Below are 16,518 nucleotides of genomic sequence, written 5' to 3' on the forward strand. Positions count from 1 at the left end.
TGATTTAACGCGACGTACGAGAGAGGGGAGACGGTGTATCTGGCGTGAAAAATTGAAGTAGATAGGTACATACATCGGGCGAAGAAGAATCTTCGAAAGAAGAGGAAAAGGAAGAGGAAAAGGAAAAGGAAGAGGGTGACCGCGAGTCACACCAGTCAAGAAGTCCTTTGGGAAAGTTTCAGGATCGGTCAAGGGTGAACCGAGAGGGCAGTTGGCTGATCGTTCGAGTGGAATAGAGAAGTCGTCGATTCCATTTCAACGCCACGTTCGACGGAAGTGTACGCAGAAAGAGGAGGAATACCGACTGGGAAAGTTGTGTATCAATATCTCGCGATAAATCCTGAGAATCTAGAGCTGCTTGTGCGCTGTAGCTAAAGGGTTAAAGCGCATCGCGATTACTTTCAATCGCAATTGCATATCGCATTATTTCAATACATATAAATCTTTGATAAATCACGTCGCAATTGAAAAGCTGAAACATGTTTTTCCTTCTGGCTATGACTCGTACCGTCAGTTTAAACGGCACGTGTTTGATTGACCGAAGTGAATCTCGAGCAGGCGACCATTAAAACGGTAAGTCGGTTCGGTTGGCCGCGTCTAACCGGCAGAAGTTCCTTTCGTAAATCACGGCATCGAGCGCACGTAATTCTCTTTCTCTGTTCGTCGGTCGCGATAGGAACATCCGGGCTCCTTCGACCGCGATTATAAAGAGCCAACTTTTACGATTGAGTGATATAAGGAGCGAAGTTATACGCGAGCTAAGTCGTTCCATTTCCTCCACGAATACCACTTAATCGTGCTTTCTCGCCCTCTATGAGTTTCAATTTCGTCGACGATCTGTCGATAAAATCTGTACGTCTCCATTCGTCCTATCGATCCTTCCACTACTTTTCAACGCGCGCCTCCTGTTTCTACGTTATCTTCGTTTCGCGTATGATAAAATTGCGCCCGAAATTTTTCTTCCTTCTTCCTGCTTGAATATAATATGTTTCCTTTTCACACGGTAGACGCGAACCGTGATTTCGAACGAGCGATGCGAAAAATCCTTCTCAATAAAGTTCCACCGAGTTGCAAACTAGGACGGCTGGTTTTCTAAACGAATAAGAGAAACCGTGTGTGGGAGGAAACGAAACAGGTGCGTGAATGGGACGACGAGATATATTTCCAGTGACCTCCGTGATCCGCCAAGCGTTTCAATTCCACTCCCGCGCCTCTGTTGTGCTACGCGTGTATTTCCCTTTTCTTCTCCGTAGGTTGAGAAACAATTGAAACGTTTCGAATGACATTTTTGACACTGCTCGATAGAAAAATGAAATGCGCTACTTTCGAAACGAAGAAGTATTCGTAACTTTAAGTTCCGTAGCCTTATCAGCTACAAAACGGCAAGGTTACACCGATCGGTCATCAACGAGTTAATTAACATAAAAAACGAGGCAATGTTTTAAACACCTTACCGATGGACAGAACCTCCCCCCACCGAAGAAACCGATTGCTCCCTCGAACCTAGTTTAGTCATGACAGCGTGTATAGGTTGCGTTTTGTTCAGTTCGCTTACAACTGTTGGATCTGCCGGTCTGGTCGTCGCGCGACTCCTGCTACCGCGTTTCCGCTTTCCGTTTTCCATTAATATCAACATTTTACTCGTCGCGATTCATCGATCTTTCCTCGTTTCGTCGAGATAAAGGAAAGAAGAAGCTTCGAATAACGGGTGGAACTTGTTGGTAAAACGAGAGAAGGGTTAAAGGACATCGAGCATGGATAGGAGAATTTACGAGACGACGTTTCAGAGAGTGAACTGTGACCGGATTTCGACAAATTCCTTCATCGGACATCTGTGTCCCACATTCGGATTCCACCTGTGACGTAACGAAGGTGAACCATCGATCACACGTTTTACCGCGTTATTTTATAACCGACTACGACGGTAAAAATTGATATCGAGGAGGATAAAAGTAACGAAATTTATGGTCGCCGGATGACTACGCGGATTTCACGAGTTGCCTTGTTTTCGCAACTTTTTCGAACCTTCGGAAGTGAAAGTCTCTTGATTCTTAATATTCGATGATAACTTGTTCCCGCGTAGTCGATGCGTTTATTAGATCTCCTTGGTCTACTAATTAACGGAGAATATCGTTGACATCGGTGCGGTGAAGTTTTCTATTTTGCGCAATCGAACCGCGATAGTGACTTTGAATTCAGTGAAATAACATTTGAATTCACTAGAGAATTCATGTAGTATAGATGCAGGATATTGAATAATTCATCGAAATTAAACATTTATCGCTCGAAAGCGCCTTCTGCGAATCGATTATACTATGTAGGATAATATTTTCGTTCGAGACAACATTCTTTATCGTCTACTATTTGCTCGCCGAATTACCTCGTTATCTTAACAGACGTTCACTTGCTGTCGACGATTATTTTGAACAGGTGACGTTTTTTTCCCAATACGAAAGGAAACGCTAATAACTGATTACAGTGTTCTTTGAACCGTGATCGTGTTCGATTGACAACAAACGAAATTCGCCATGTTTCAACGAGACGGATCAAAAGGTAGCCACGTGCTTCGATCTTCGAATGGTCGGAACTTAACTCTTTCATTGTGATCCTCGCTTTAACCCTTTGCGCTCGCGCTAATTCCTCACCCTTCTATCCAACGAACGTGATTTTCATATTTCGAAAGATTCGTGAATTTTTATCCTTAAACGATCGCATCGGTTTCAACGAATCCTTCCTCTCCTGAACGAAACCCATATTGGTTGCAGCAATTTGGAAGGAAATCTCGACGAGGGATAAGAATCGGGAAGGAAGGTCAAAGAGGATCGATATGAAATCATGGATCCTCAGCAAATCCAGCCTGATCGTTCTCTCGACCTTCATCTTCTCCCTCTACTTCCTGTCCTTCTATTTCAACTGCAGGATCTACGACATCCTGCGTCTTCGAAGGATAATGTCAGGCGATTCACGTGTCACCAACACAACCAAGAAGATTCTATTCTGGAACACGATGTTCGGAGACGAAACGTTCTACCTTGGGAAAGGCGATATTTTCATCGAGTGCCCGGTGAACGATTGTTACGCTACACACGACAGAAATTACGCGAATCTGACCGATTTCGACGCAGTTCTGTTTCATAGCAACGAACTCGATCTGACCGATCTGCCGACGAGCAGGAACGCGAAGCAGTTTTACGTTTTCGTGAACCTGGAGAGTCCGGCTAATAGACCGCTCATTAGCGAGTTTTTGGAGGATTATTTTAATCTGACTATGACGTACAGATTGGACAGCGATATTGTGTGGACGTATGGAATCGTCAGGGAGATGAATACTAAGGAAATCGTGGCTCCTAGTCGGGACGTTACCTGGAGAACGTTTTACAATCGCCCAGGTAAGATTTCAATTATTGTATTGTTCTAAAGTTTCGAGCCTGAACGAATATTCTAAGAGAATCTGTAGCGTTGAAAGTTGCTTGAAAAAGAATCGATGGAAAAGACATTTCTCAATGGGATATGATTTCATCGTAATCACGATTTAACCAGTTGCACAAGATCCTTGTGGTACCGAAAGGAACGTTGAATACGTTTCCTAAGCGGTTCTTGTTCGGTAGAAGGGGAAGGTAATTCTTTGGAAGATGAAAGATCTTTAAGCCAGCCGAGTAGTTCTACGATTCTTGGGATTTTGACCTTTCCGTTCTTCTATTTAGTGACTGGTTCATTTTACGATTCCAAGAATCACCAAATCTTCGATTCGATTTCTGAATCCTTGGATTCATCTACTTGCCTCATCGAGATTCTCCGGGCATCGGTTATTCAAGAAGTTGTAGTTTATTTTTCCTCGTTTCTCTTTCATTTGCATGCGAGAAAAAGGTCCACCTTGTATCCGCTACGTGATTTCCGCTCTTTGGAATGCATGATCCATGACCTCCCGTTTACTTCATTAATTTGTTCAGTGACCGTTGCAATAGTTAAACATGAAAAGTATCGCGGAACAAGGTCAGAGAATTCGGAATTCGAAACACGATATCGTAATCCGATTTACAGCGCACAGAAATATGTAATTAGCATTGGATGTGGGATGTTTTGACAAGTGCAATCGCGGTCATTAAATACCTAATCGTGATCAACGATGGATTATCGAACACGTGATAAAAAGGTTTCCATCGATTTCGCAGATTACCGCGTACTTGTTACGAAGCATTTCAGAAATTTATCAAAGAATGTTTCTTTTATCTTTTTTCTCCCCCTTGTAAAATATGAATGCTAGAAAATTGTCGACTAACTGGTTGCGAGAATCTTTTTGCGTAATTGCGTTACGCAAGCAGACCGTTCATGGAAATGCGATAATTAAAGCTTCGCTGATGAATTTATTAACTTCATTAACTGTCCCTGTAAACGACCTATTTTCACGTCCGTCCGCTTCAACGACTCCGTTACGTCTCGCTGTCGATTCGAACGCGTCGATTCGTTCGGAAATTTATTTATTTACCAAGTTATAGTATCGTTAAAATTATACTTGAAGTCATTTATCCTCTATTTATTCATCTTTCAATCGGTCCAGTTGAAATGGTTAATTATGACAGACGCGTACGTTCACGTTCGTTAATTAACATTTTGACATCCGGTGTCACGTATAATTGTGACACTGATACGTAAGCTTTCGCTTGGTAATTCTTTACCAGATACGAATCGTGAATTCAGTCCGAAATCCGTGTCTTAAAGTTTCCGATTCCTTTTGAACAGACGAGAGCGATCGGAAGAAGTGGTCGTTATCAGGCTCGATCGAAAGGAAAAGAAGACCGATAATATGGCTGGTGAGCAACTGCGAGGCGAAGAGCGGTCGTCAGGACTACGTGCAAGAGCTGTCCAAGCACATAGCCGTGGACGTATATGGGAAATGCGGGAGCATGTATTGTCCTTATAGCGAGGATTGTTTCGCGGAGGTCGCGGAACCTGGCTACTTTTTCTACCTGTCCTTCGAGAACTCCCTCTGCGAGGATTACGTAACCGAGAAGCTGTACAATGCCCTCAGGTAAAAACAATGACCACGATGGGTAGGATTTCAACGATGAAATTGTCAGTCGCAGGGGGCAATTTCCAGACCGATTTCGAATGACAATCGACTGGCGGGGCTCATTTCGAGAATTGAAAACGAGGCCTGAACGCGTACCGACCCTCCGCAATTGTTTCGACACGTGCTCGTGTTGCGAACCATTCCCTCCCAGCTATCTCCTCGCTTTTGTTCCCTCCACCTCCTTTTTTATTGTTGGATTTGGCGTGTTTATCTCGTTAGAAAAGTAGCTTCCTACGATTATTAACCCTTTATGTCGCGTTCGAATCTCCGTTGGTTATTCGTGAAAGGAGTTTCGACCGTGACCCGTCTTGATGGTTGAAATTAAGAAGGTTAATTCATTTCTCGTTTCCCTTTTGTTCCCAGCCACAATGTGGTGCCGATCGTGTACGGAGGCGTCAATTACAGCCACTTCGCACCGCCTCGCTCTTACATAAACGTCTTCGATTTCGACACACCAAAGGATCTGGCCCGTTATTTAAAGAGGCTAATCATCAATCCGCTCGAATACAGTAGATACTTCGAATGGAAGAGACATTACGCGATCGACGGAGGTGCTCGTCACGCGGCATGTAATTTGTGCAAAGTTTTGCACGAAAAACGAGAAGCACGGATGTATAAACCGCTGTCAGATTGGTATAGTCGGTCCAGATGTCCGTTGCAAAATTTTCTACTTTCCCAGAACTACGTGTCCGGTAACACGTTGAAACATCAAGACTGATGGAGCGCGTATTTTGTCAAATATTACGTGTTGCATAGATTACGTATGTTTAGATTTTTATGTAAAACGGAGTGTCGTTCGAGGCTGACATAGATTCCTTATCGTACGCTTAACGATATTTTCCTACTGTCTGACTCATTCATTATAAATAAAGAAGTTGCTATGTAAAAATTTATTCGAGTTAAGAAAATGGGAAAATATCTGTTTATTTATTATACTGTCTTTTTACTTTTCACCCAAATAGTACCGGAAAAGATTGATGTCGAATGTTTCCTTGTCACGCGAGTGAAAGCCGTATAAAAAAGAAGTGGAACATGAATTGTCAATGAACTGAAACGAGGCTTCGAACGACAGATCGAACATGATTCTCATTTTGCTTTAGAGACGCGTTAGTCGATACAATTTTAGAAAATCGAGTAGCTGTCGAATAAATTATTGAAACTACGTTTGATTTTCAGCACCGCGACGTGTGTGATTTGTTCATAATGTACATATGTAGATGGAAATAGTATTTTTCAATTTTTAAATAAAGTTATTTCTGTACAAGTTTGGTCGTTAAATTTTCCACTCTCCGTCCAAATTTACTTTGTTATTTCACTCATCAAAGTTTGAACGAGTTGACAAATAATGATAACGAATCTCTGGGTCACCTTGAAAAAAAAGACCAATGTACATAAAAGAACGTTTCAAGCCACTTATCGAGCATATGTTTAGCAAAACTAATTCCTCAACGATTGACAGGGATTAAATAAAGCGCAAGGTCCAAACTTGAACGTCGCATGATAAAAAAGATAATAAAACCATTAAAAGGATGACTGTCGTCAGAATGCATAAAAATCAATCATTTTAATCGCATTCGCGTTAAGATTCATCAAATCTTAAACGAAGAATTAACGTTTCGAAATTAAGAATTCTTGGAAGATACTTTCGCAAAACTTTAGTCACATTGTACAGAAAGAAGATACTGAAACGAATCAGTTTTAAAATCGTTGAGTCACCAGGATTATATCATAATGACTCACAATGATGAGTCACATGACAAATATAAAATCTATGTATAAATAATACCGTTTGCTTTAGGCTGACCCTGTAAAGGTAGTCAAAAGCGTGACGCGTTTTTCAAGGCGGTAGAGCGAACCGTGTTTCGTAATTTCTAGGTCGTGACAATTAAAGTCAAGCAACGTGTATTACTACGGGGCATTTGTAGAAGACAACGCGACACGCAACAGCTGGTCATTTTAAGAATGAAATTTCAGATATCGATCTAGGACAATCTAAATCCTTCGTTATTTGCAACGAACGATCCGTCCGGAGAGTCGGCGACGCACAGGATCGAAGACTCCGCGTTTCGAAACTAGACTATCTACGGCAACATTTCTCCTTACATCATCAATTTCACCGTAATCTTTTACCTCCAATTGTATTAGAGTGATTTAAAGGTGTAATAAAGAAGCAAGGATAATAATGGAGTGCATGGAAGCTTTCGAGGTAGTGGAAAGAACAATAGCTGCTTTGAACAAAAAGAAACGCGACTAAGGCGGAGGAGCTTCGTACCGAGCGATCTTGCTCGTTAATTGAAAACTCGTACAATTCGGTGGAAAACTTCTAGTCGCCGTTCGTAACGATGTCCCGTATCTTTCCCGGGGTAACTCGCCTCGTAAACAACGACATTCGGTTTCAAACAGATTCCCGCCGCAACGAACACAATTACTTCGATGATCGTTCGCTCGTTTGAAAAGGCCCGTTTTGTAATCGCGTTCGAGTTGCTTAACAGGGAACTTACTATTACGCAACGCTTCGACAAGTCCGTTTCTAGAATTGTACGCGAATCGTTCGAGCAACAGTTCCACGAGTTTCGCATAATTCGCTCCATTTATGGCATCCTTCGCAAACAACCGTTCCTCTGTCGATCAATTAGAGAAGCATTCGAAAACTCCTTACCGAAAGAACTTCATCTCAAAGAACGATGAATCGAGATATATTATACACAATGCTACAGTGATTTTTTTGTAACATAGAGGAAGAGATTTATCAAGATTTATCATTTGTGTTTCTTCGAATTAATGCAAACATTATTTTCTAGAAGAATCTGTCGACAGAACCGTATCGAACAAATAAAACTGATAAGCTCGTGTATCTAAAAATCGTTATTACTTTACGTAATCTTTTTTCTTTCATTCACTTATCGCACAATGGTTTTATTCCCAATTCGTTGAAGTATCTCTCTTTTGAAGTACCATGCATAGATGTTTGGATACTTTTAACTAGCCGAGATTGTACGCGATAATAGAGAGCGACAGTTTTATTACCATTGAAAAACGCGAAGAGTATTAACAATACGTTCATAGGTTAATCAAAATGGAAGACAAAGGTAAGCATTGTATTCAGAAATACCACTTGACGCGTTTGTTTCGTAACGCAACAAATATCGAAAAATAATTGAAAAATTCTGATGCATATCGCTCGTGCTATTCATTCGGTACAAAAACCAAAGCACTGTTGCTTGCAAATAATTCTATTGATTAACGATTGTTACTGACTGATCGAAATGAAATAAATAATTTCATGACACACGGTTTTTGTTCTATCATTTTCAATTCGAAATAAATTTATCTCTCTTTATTATTTTTGAATTGAAAGCTGGAACTTTCAAAGGCTCGATATTTTGCAATTTAAAAAATACACATATTTAGAAGATTATTTGCTAAAATTGAAGACGAATAACAGACAAAGATGCAACGGCAAACAATACTAATAATCCTGTTTGCTCGTTTGCCAACGTTGAATAAACATTTAGACAGAGAAAGATGGTGTTGAAAACGATCAAATAAGTAATCGCGCAGGTATCGAACCGTGCAAATTGCAACGAACCGCTGTGTTTGTTCATTATAAAGTAACTGGATATCGGTGTTTCTCGGTGACGGATCCTTCGTAACCCCGCTCATTACCTCGCGTAACTCGAAACTGCACTCAGCATTACCTGGGTCCATACATGTGCACCGTGTAACACAGTTCGTCTCGGTATTTATAACGGAAATTAACAAACGCGACATTAATTATTACCATGCGGAATGGTCACGAACAGGGATGGAATATTGGAAATGTGACGCGTGTTATCGACACCCGGGGTGTGATTGTAACGCTTATTACTCGAAACCGTGGAGAAAGAACGGAGAGAAAAAGGGAGTACTGAAAATTTCGACGGGTCTTTGTGTATCGTTTCGTTCGAATTTCAATGTTATACGTATCTATTTCCCAACTGTCAAAAAATATCGAAAATAAAAAAAAAGACAGAGGAAAACCTATAGAGAGATCTCGACTGATGGAAAATAAAAAGTGAGATTGTATTCGTATCATTTTATTCTGTTACGCTGATTCATCGATCGTGTTTGTAACATTGTCGGTGGATAAACAAATTTTTTCTACTTGATTGCATGACGTATGGAAACGGATCGATAATTTCGCGCGACCCCCGGCAAATTACTCGATACGTCAATTAGTGTAAAATAATGGACAGGGGACGAAAATTAACTTGTTTGCGAACAAAATATCAATTAGAGACATTTTTAGTCGAATATCCTGGCCATTCGTGCGAACGGGTGAGCTTGGTAATTAGTGAAAAATTCAGGATTGCAATCAATCCGTCAATGGATGGGTTCGTTCGTTTAAAATTGGCCGTCGACGCAATTCGAGAAATATCTACGACAGCCTCATGGCGCTCTATGCTCGTTACAACAACACGGTTCCAACACTTATTTCTATTTAAAAGCCGTTTCACGGCAGCTGCACCATTGTACGGTATTTAAGATTACTGTCTGCAGAAGGAATCGTTAAGTCTGTTAGGTAATAGCGAAGAGAAACGAGTTGAAATAGAATCTGCTTATACATATCGGCTATGCAGGAGGAAATTAGAATGTCAGAGGAATTAAATTAGAAAAAAATGATATGATAGAAGAGGCAGGAAGAAAGCAAACGGATGTCGATGATGCTCGTTATCTAATTACGATAGAGTTTTGTCTATTCCCCTTTATCAAGCGTTTACGCCCTCCTCGTCGAAACTCGCGGCGATATTTGCGGAACAACACATTCTGTTCGACGCGCCGCGTGCACGGCTTAATAATTTGATTAATTGCCAGAGATATCCTCTCGCGCGGCTCCAATCAATTCTATTAACTGGCTGTTGCACGCGCCGATAGAAAAGGGACACCGTAACGTTGCTTCGATTCCCATCGATCCGCCCATCGAGGTATCGTTACGGTTGTACGCGATCGGCTCTTATTTCTCGTTGGCTACCATCATCGAGCTGATTAAGGCAGCTGACGCGTTGATCACTTTATTTCGCTAATTAACGCCGATGATCGATTTTACGGGACGAACGATCGGAAGCACCGGCTAGAAAGCGTGATACCGACACGCGTGGGCGTGTCTACGGGTATTAAAAGATCTTAAAAAAAAGAAAAAGAAGGAAAATGGAGCCGTCGGCGAAACGATAGCTTAATCCCAGGGGCGAGCTTTACTACCACTTTGCACGATATAGCCGAAGAATGATGAATCTAAGGGTGGTCGTGCTTCGCTCGTGGCGATAACGATGTCTTAATACTGGGTCGAGTTGAAACAATATAGTAGCAAGGTACACCTTGGAGCAGTTGTTCTTTCCTTCGATAGTGTTAGTTTGAATTTAGGGCGCAGGGTGAAAGATAGGCGTTCGACACAATCGAAGTATGCAAAAAGGGGTTGTAAAGGTTGAAAATGCTGATAGACTTATCGAGGGTTTAATCAAGTCGGATAATAAAATTCATGCTGTTCGGCGTGAAACGTAATATTCTACGAATTAATGGAACGATTCATTTTACCTGGAAATGTGAGCCATAGTTAACCACAGTATCTGGCGATGGTTTAGCCATTGTCGGTAACGAAAGGGGTTAATGGTAGCAGCGCGTTTAACGTTCTGGTGCTTCAAGATCATCGTCGATCGTAACCTCAGACCGTCCAGGAAACACGCCCACGAATCGTGGATAATTATTATTCCCGGTGAGCTCAGAATTCCTTTGGCAAACTGTTTCGTGAACTTCCCTTTTCTGCAAAGAAGTCGAAGGGGTGGAGGTAGCTGCAAGGGACATCTGTAAATCAGGTTACGGGCGTGGAGCTGGGAAATCGGGGGAACGAGCTGGTGAAACGGCAGCGCGAAGAAGAAGAAGAAGAAAAAAGGAAGATAAAAGAGAGCAGAGAGTGCGGATATAATGGGAGGAGGGTTAAGGGAAGAGAAGAGAAGGGAGGAAAGCATCGGGTGGGTCCAAGTGCGTCTGAGAGGCCAGTAATTTCTTTTTATATCCATCCGGCACGATTCGAGCACCGTTGCTTTCACAGCCTCCACCCATTTTCACCCAACCCTCTCTCACCCCCTCTATTTATCGCTTATGACCTTAACCTTCTGGATGAAAGTCCGTGACAAAGGCTAGCAGAAATCCAAAGACATTTGTTTTCCTTTACGAGAACGAGCTTTCGAGCGTGCTGCAACTCTCGCTTTGTACGTTTAAGAGTCTCTTTACGGCATGCCAAGGCGTTGATGAATCCTCGTCATTAGGGAACTCCTTGAACCGCTGCATTCGTGTTTCGATGACTATTAGTGCAACGATCAAAACTCCCCCAATGTTCTAATTAGGCAAATACAATTTCGATGCTCCTGCTAATGATCTAACCACGAACCATGACACAGGGAGAATTCGTGAATATATTTTTCTAATATCGCGATCCTCGAGGCGAGCAGTTATCGAACCTATCCACGTAAAGATGGCGAGTGATATCGCGATGGTACGCAGTTGAAATTTCACGAACGCGCCTAGCGCGTCGAATATCCGCGAGGGAAAATTGATATTTATAACGCTGCACACGCGTCTGCGAGGGGTGTCCCCGGGATTTTCAGGGACTTCAACGACCAATGCGATCAGGCATGGTTCCAGCGATTCGTGTCGTTCGAGGGGGAAAGTAAGTCGAATAATGGACTGAAAGGGATCGGGCGTTGTTACAAGAAAGGATAGGATGGAAAGGAAGAGTGACAGTAAGCTGTTCGCGGAAAGTCTACGCTCGCACTCTGGAAATTGCCGGTAGCAAAAGCTTTCGAGACGACGACGACGCGAGGCGTCTGCGGATCGCGCCGGTTGCAGCTGGAACAGATAGAAGACACTTTAGCCAATACGTTGGCCCAAAGTCGTTGACATCTCTGCGATCGATCCAGGCCGACGATAATTCTTCCGGACATATCGGCACCCTCGACCAACGCGACGTCTGACGGCATTATTTATTTTTAAAGGAATCCCAACCACGATATGGATTCCGTTCCCGACGCGGACGCGCGGATTTAACGACAGATTATTGGATAAAACGCGGTTGTACGATGTTTAAATGAAAATCAACTATTCAGAAGCGATCTTGATGGCACGTAATACAGCAAGCCTGTAGAACACGTGATTCGATCTTAGTAACACGTCCATTCATCCATTCACCCATCTATCCAACACGTATCCCAAGATGGATGTCGCTATTAATAAGCCTCACCCATCGAGCACCCTTACGAGTGCACCCAGTATAAAACTGGAACGCGTTCTCCGTGTCGAAAGTGTCGCTTTTCAAATTAATTTACCTATCTTCAACTTCGTCCCATTTTACAAATATACCTTTCCCTTGATATCTTCAAAGGGCATAAAACGTAACCGAACGAGCGGCATATGGAGGGACCGGAAGCTGGCAAGGAACGCAAGGTAAGTAGCCGCATAAATTGCCGTCACAATGCTACTTTCAAACGTATGCTCTCTTGCTATCGGCAATAACTCGGCTCCTTTCATATCTTGCCAATAATTCGTCCTCGAGCCTCTAACCACCGCGCCATACGGAAGAGGGTGGGTAGAAAGAAAATGGGGGGACGCTTTCTTTCGGTCAGATCGAGTAGCAGGGAAATTTATCCGGCGGATAAAAATGTCTGTTTGAGTTTATATAGGGAACCGGCGAGATTTCAATAAAAGGCTCGATTGTAAAGTACAGATAGAGGAGGCTGCCCGGACGTTACACGGGTCGGTGGAGCACAAAGTCGAGTCTCTGCCCCCTTTATCGTCCCTTTCCAGACTTGCCTCTGTCGCATCCCCGTAAGACAGCACATGGTCCACGTGCAACGGTTAGGGGTGCGTCTTAGCTAACGTTTTCAAATGTTAGACGCATACACACCCTTATCGAAACGCGTGCATATTTTTATAGAAATCGTCTTTCCTCCCCGGGTTAAAGGGCGAGCCTTGTTGTAACTTCCAAGACGTTTGCGTTCAGGAATGACGGAGGGTGAGACGTTGTTTCTATTTGCAGAGGATAAGGGATGTGGCGGTATCGATGTCGCAAGAGGAATCTGTTTGCTCTCAGATGCAGCTTCGACGAATCGAAGAAGAAACGTGCCGGTTCAATGGGAACACGGGTTCACCCCTTTCGCTATGACCAAGCTGGCCAAACAAAACAAACCATCGGCATCGAGTTTACGATAAACAAAATTCCCTTACGTTTCTTGCTCTATGCAATTTGCAAACGAAACAATGAATGGAAAGAGGGAACGCGAGGGATAAAGAGGATTGCACGGTTAAACGCTTCTAACAGACTACGAACACGTAGTCTTTACTCTGACGAGCTTTGAATCAGTCTGCTCGTGCCATCAATCCTGCACCTTTAAGACCAGCTATAAAGTTTGAATCGGACGATTTAACCGAGAATCCATTCCTCTCTTCTAGTAGATGCTCCGAGGACATAGTTGCGACGCGACAGTTACGACCGATCGAACCTCTCGGATAATAAAGAAAAAGATATCCGATAGAGATCGAACAGTTTCCCGAGGAGAATGTTTTCATGAAATTTTCAGATCAGAATATCTGGTGTCCAGGATACGGGGATCGTCGACGACAGGCTCGGTATCGTGACGCGTGCACGAGCGATGTGGTCGCGCGAGAAGTGGATAATTAGTAGGACCGATCCGAATAGTCTCACGCAGGATTAATTACGCGGGCTGCGATGTACGCGCGTAACCACATACACACCTGAACACATAAATATTACACGTAGCACGTGCGGGTAGTTGGCGACACGCGCGCACCAGCCGTCTACGTGTACGACCATCCATCTAGTTATAGACACGGGAATACGTCAATTTCTCGCCGTCTATATCGCTACGTGACTGAACAAACTTTGCTCAGCCGTGTGTGCGTACACGGAAGATGGATCATTTAACGTTATCAAGCAGGGAAACGACGCGGAACGTGTAATACGCCAACTTGGACATCTTTTCGAATACCTAAATGCAGCTGTTTCCACGTAGACCGCCATCGCAGCTGCACAGTCTAGCGCAAAATCGAGTTACTTTTTGCGAACAGGCGACCGTGTTGTGGTTCTCCTGGTTCGTGGTATGCTGTATAGATACGCGTTTCCCTGAGCTGAAGCATTCGTGGAATATAGAACACCGGATCTGTGTGTGTGCGTGTGTATATGTACCGGACCGACACTTTAGACCACGATTTATGGAGCATTAAACCAATACGGGACTAGGAAACCGTTGCTCGTTCCAAACTCTTCTAGGACGGGTATAAATATGGGCTGTCTTCTTCCATAAAAATATTCCTCAACTTCCGGGACGGGGTATTATCTTCGACTTTTGAATTAACCCTTTGTGGATGAAGCATCTTTAAATTTAACATTATGCACGCGTGGAGTCTCATTCGTCTAAGTGAAATTGGGAATTCAACCTTCGCTTGGGATTAGAATTTTCATGCGGCAAAAAGATGGAAAATCGATTCTACCGTACGAAAATTGATTACAACCCCGGTATTTCGATAAACATTGATATTTACCTTAGTTACGGAAAAGCGTTTTCTCGCAGCTGTGAAATTCTCAAATCCATCGACACGAGTAAACGGTGGGTCGGAAAAATTGCAGGATTTTTTTTTTTGTTTCCCGCCTGCGCCAGAAGGGACGCCTATCGATTTTATAGGGACACGTCTTTATCCCGAATTCTGTTGACGCGAACGCACAAAACCCGTTGGAAAAAGGTTAAAAAATTAATCTTTCGAATGGCGCTGTTTCGTCGGGCGTTGTTTGTTTATCGCGTGCGCATCTCCAAAGGGAAACAGCGAACCGTTCGGCCGGAGGGAGAAAAAATGTTTCGACAGAGTTTGGAAAAAGGGAAAAGAAGAAAAGCGCGCGTTATTCTTGCGCGGCCTCCAGGTAAACTCGTTACCGCGGTTCGCGAGCGTGCAACGATTTTTCGTCGGTCCCCGGTTGATATAGCAATTACGATCAAGTAAACACGCGATAAAACTCTCGGGGCAAGCTTTATTTCCCAGAGAAAACGGCCGTATTTGAGCGGACAGGAGAGGACAACGATGTACAGGAGAAGAGGAGACGCAGACGGCTGGACTCTCCTCCTCTGGTGTTTGCACTGCAACCGGTCGTACACCGGTTTCCCAAATAGAATTTCAATCTGGGATGTAATCGCTGAAACTTCCGAGATCCCGCCGGCTGAATTGCATCGATGGAAGTTTCATGCGGCTCCGGGAACGAAATTTTCCGCCGGATCGACCTCCACCGAGAATCACCGTCCGTCGATTACGATTTATGAGTCGTTTAATCAAATCACGATGCGATCTTTCTGGTCAAAGCTCGGAATCTTTCAGAAACAGGAGCCTTTTTCGCGACTACGATCGGTATTGAAAAATATATTTTTCAATTTCAACTTAGAGGATTGTTTTCACCCCTTTGACAAGAATGATTTCCAATAATCTTTTCCGCGTCGATATCATTTAAAAATCGGATCCTCGTAATCAAATCACGATGCGATCCTTCTGGTCAAAGCTCGGTATCTTTTAGAAACAAGAGCCTTTCTCGCAATTACGAATATATTGAAAAATATATTTTTCAATTCCAATGCCCCTTCGACGCGAATGATTTCCAATAATCCTTCCCGCTTCAATATCATTTGAAAATCGGATCCCGGTACCTAAAGCTGTACACACGCGGCGCTAAGTACTCGACTTTCCCAGCACATTCTTTCAGAAAAGCTATTTACCGCTTTTCAAGTCTTGAGAAAACTCTCTTACCAGTTGAAAAGGGCCGGGAAAGCGTTGTACGTAACTACGGGATCCGACATAATTTCGAGAAGCGTGCACAAAGAACTCGATAGACGATCGAGGTTGAATGCATTCGGTTCTTCTCACCTCGAATGTACTTTACTAGCGAGCACGTAGTCAAGCACATCCGGCCAGACGAAGGGAACAAGAGGATTGTGTTTCTACGTGACGCAAGTAACGAGAATCGAGACTATTGCTCGCTACTCGATGATGAATCGCGTCCGAAACTATTCACACGATCGCCTCTTCGCTCTCCTATGTTGTTCCCGCTCTCGGGCCATGGTTCGTCGACTTCGAAAGGAGCCACTACCGCTACCCACTTTTCGCCGAAAATCGGATTTACAATGTTTCCCTTTCCTACTGCGACCGTTTTGTTCCCTCCTCGAACCGCAGTTTCCACGGGCTTTAACGAAACTACGTTTTCGAAAGACGAGCTGCGACTGTCGAATCGTTTCTCTCATTCATCGACGCGTTTCAAAGACCGTTTAATTAAGTTCAACCCTTTCGCTGCCACGGGAATTTTTAAACTTGCACCAGTGTGCCATAAATTTCATATTAAAAATTTTATAATGGCAAAGAAC

The 16,518-nt window shown here is 43.2% G+C and overlaps 2 protein-coding genes across 10 annotated transcripts in view; one reads left to right on the forward strand and one right to left on the reverse strand.

Moving 5' to 3' along the window:
- The window catches only part of LOC114875894 (lachesin-like), a 195,859-nt gene that overhangs the window by 57,882 nt on the left and 121,459 nt on the right, over positions 1-16,518 (reverse strand). Inside the window, exon 1 of one of the 8 annotated variants that reach the window (XR_003789313.2) lies at positions 2,026-2,108. The exons of 6 other annotated variants lie outside the window; for them this stretch is intronic. The gene's annotated coding sequence lies outside the window, so the exon portion shown is untranslated. Of the gene's footprint in view, positions 1-1,454; positions 1,542-2,025; positions 2,109-16,518 lie in introns of those variants that run through there. One more of the 8 variants, XR_003789312.2, reaches the window with a different exon arrangement.
- On the forward strand, positions 1,549-6,335 carry LOC114875895 (alpha-(1,3)-fucosyltransferase C-like). Of its 2 annotated transcripts, none has more exons than XM_029186719.2 (4): positions 1,549-1,872; positions 2,766-3,389; positions 4,741-5,029; positions 5,435-6,335. In XM_029186719.2, exons 2-4 carry the CDS (start codon positions 2,828-2,830, stop codon positions 5,787-5,789), a joined length of 1,206 nt encoding a protein of 401 aa, XP_029042552.2. In that variant the 5' UTR covers positions 1,549-1,872; positions 2,766-2,827; the 3' UTR covers positions 5,790-6,335. The 2 variants fall into 2 exon arrangements, with proteins under 2 accessions (XP_029042552.2, XP_029042551.2); XM_029186718.2 differs by lacking the exon at positions 1,549-1,872 and adding an exon at positions 2,449-2,553.

This window comes from Osmia bicornis, chromosome 13 (genome assembly GCF_907164935.1).
Source record: "Osmia bicornis bicornis chromosome 13, iOsmBic2.1, whole genome shotgun sequence".
Lineage (NCBI taxonomy): Eukaryota > Metazoa > Arthropoda > Insecta > Hymenoptera > Megachilidae > Osmia > Osmia bicornis.

Bases quoted from the DNA above. Each gene is read 5' to 3' on its own strand.
- LOC114875895 (XM_029186718.2), top strand. From the start codon at position 2,529: ATGTTTCAACGAGACGGATCAAAAG. The intron at 2,554-2,765 runs GTAGCCACGTGC...TATTGGTTGCAG, and splicing joins TCAACGAGACGGATCAAAAG to CAATTTGGAAGGAAATCTCG. The intron at 3,390-4,740 runs GTAAGATTTCAA...CCTTTTGAACAG, and splicing joins AACGTTTTACAATCGCCCAG to ACGAGAGCGATCGGAAGAAG.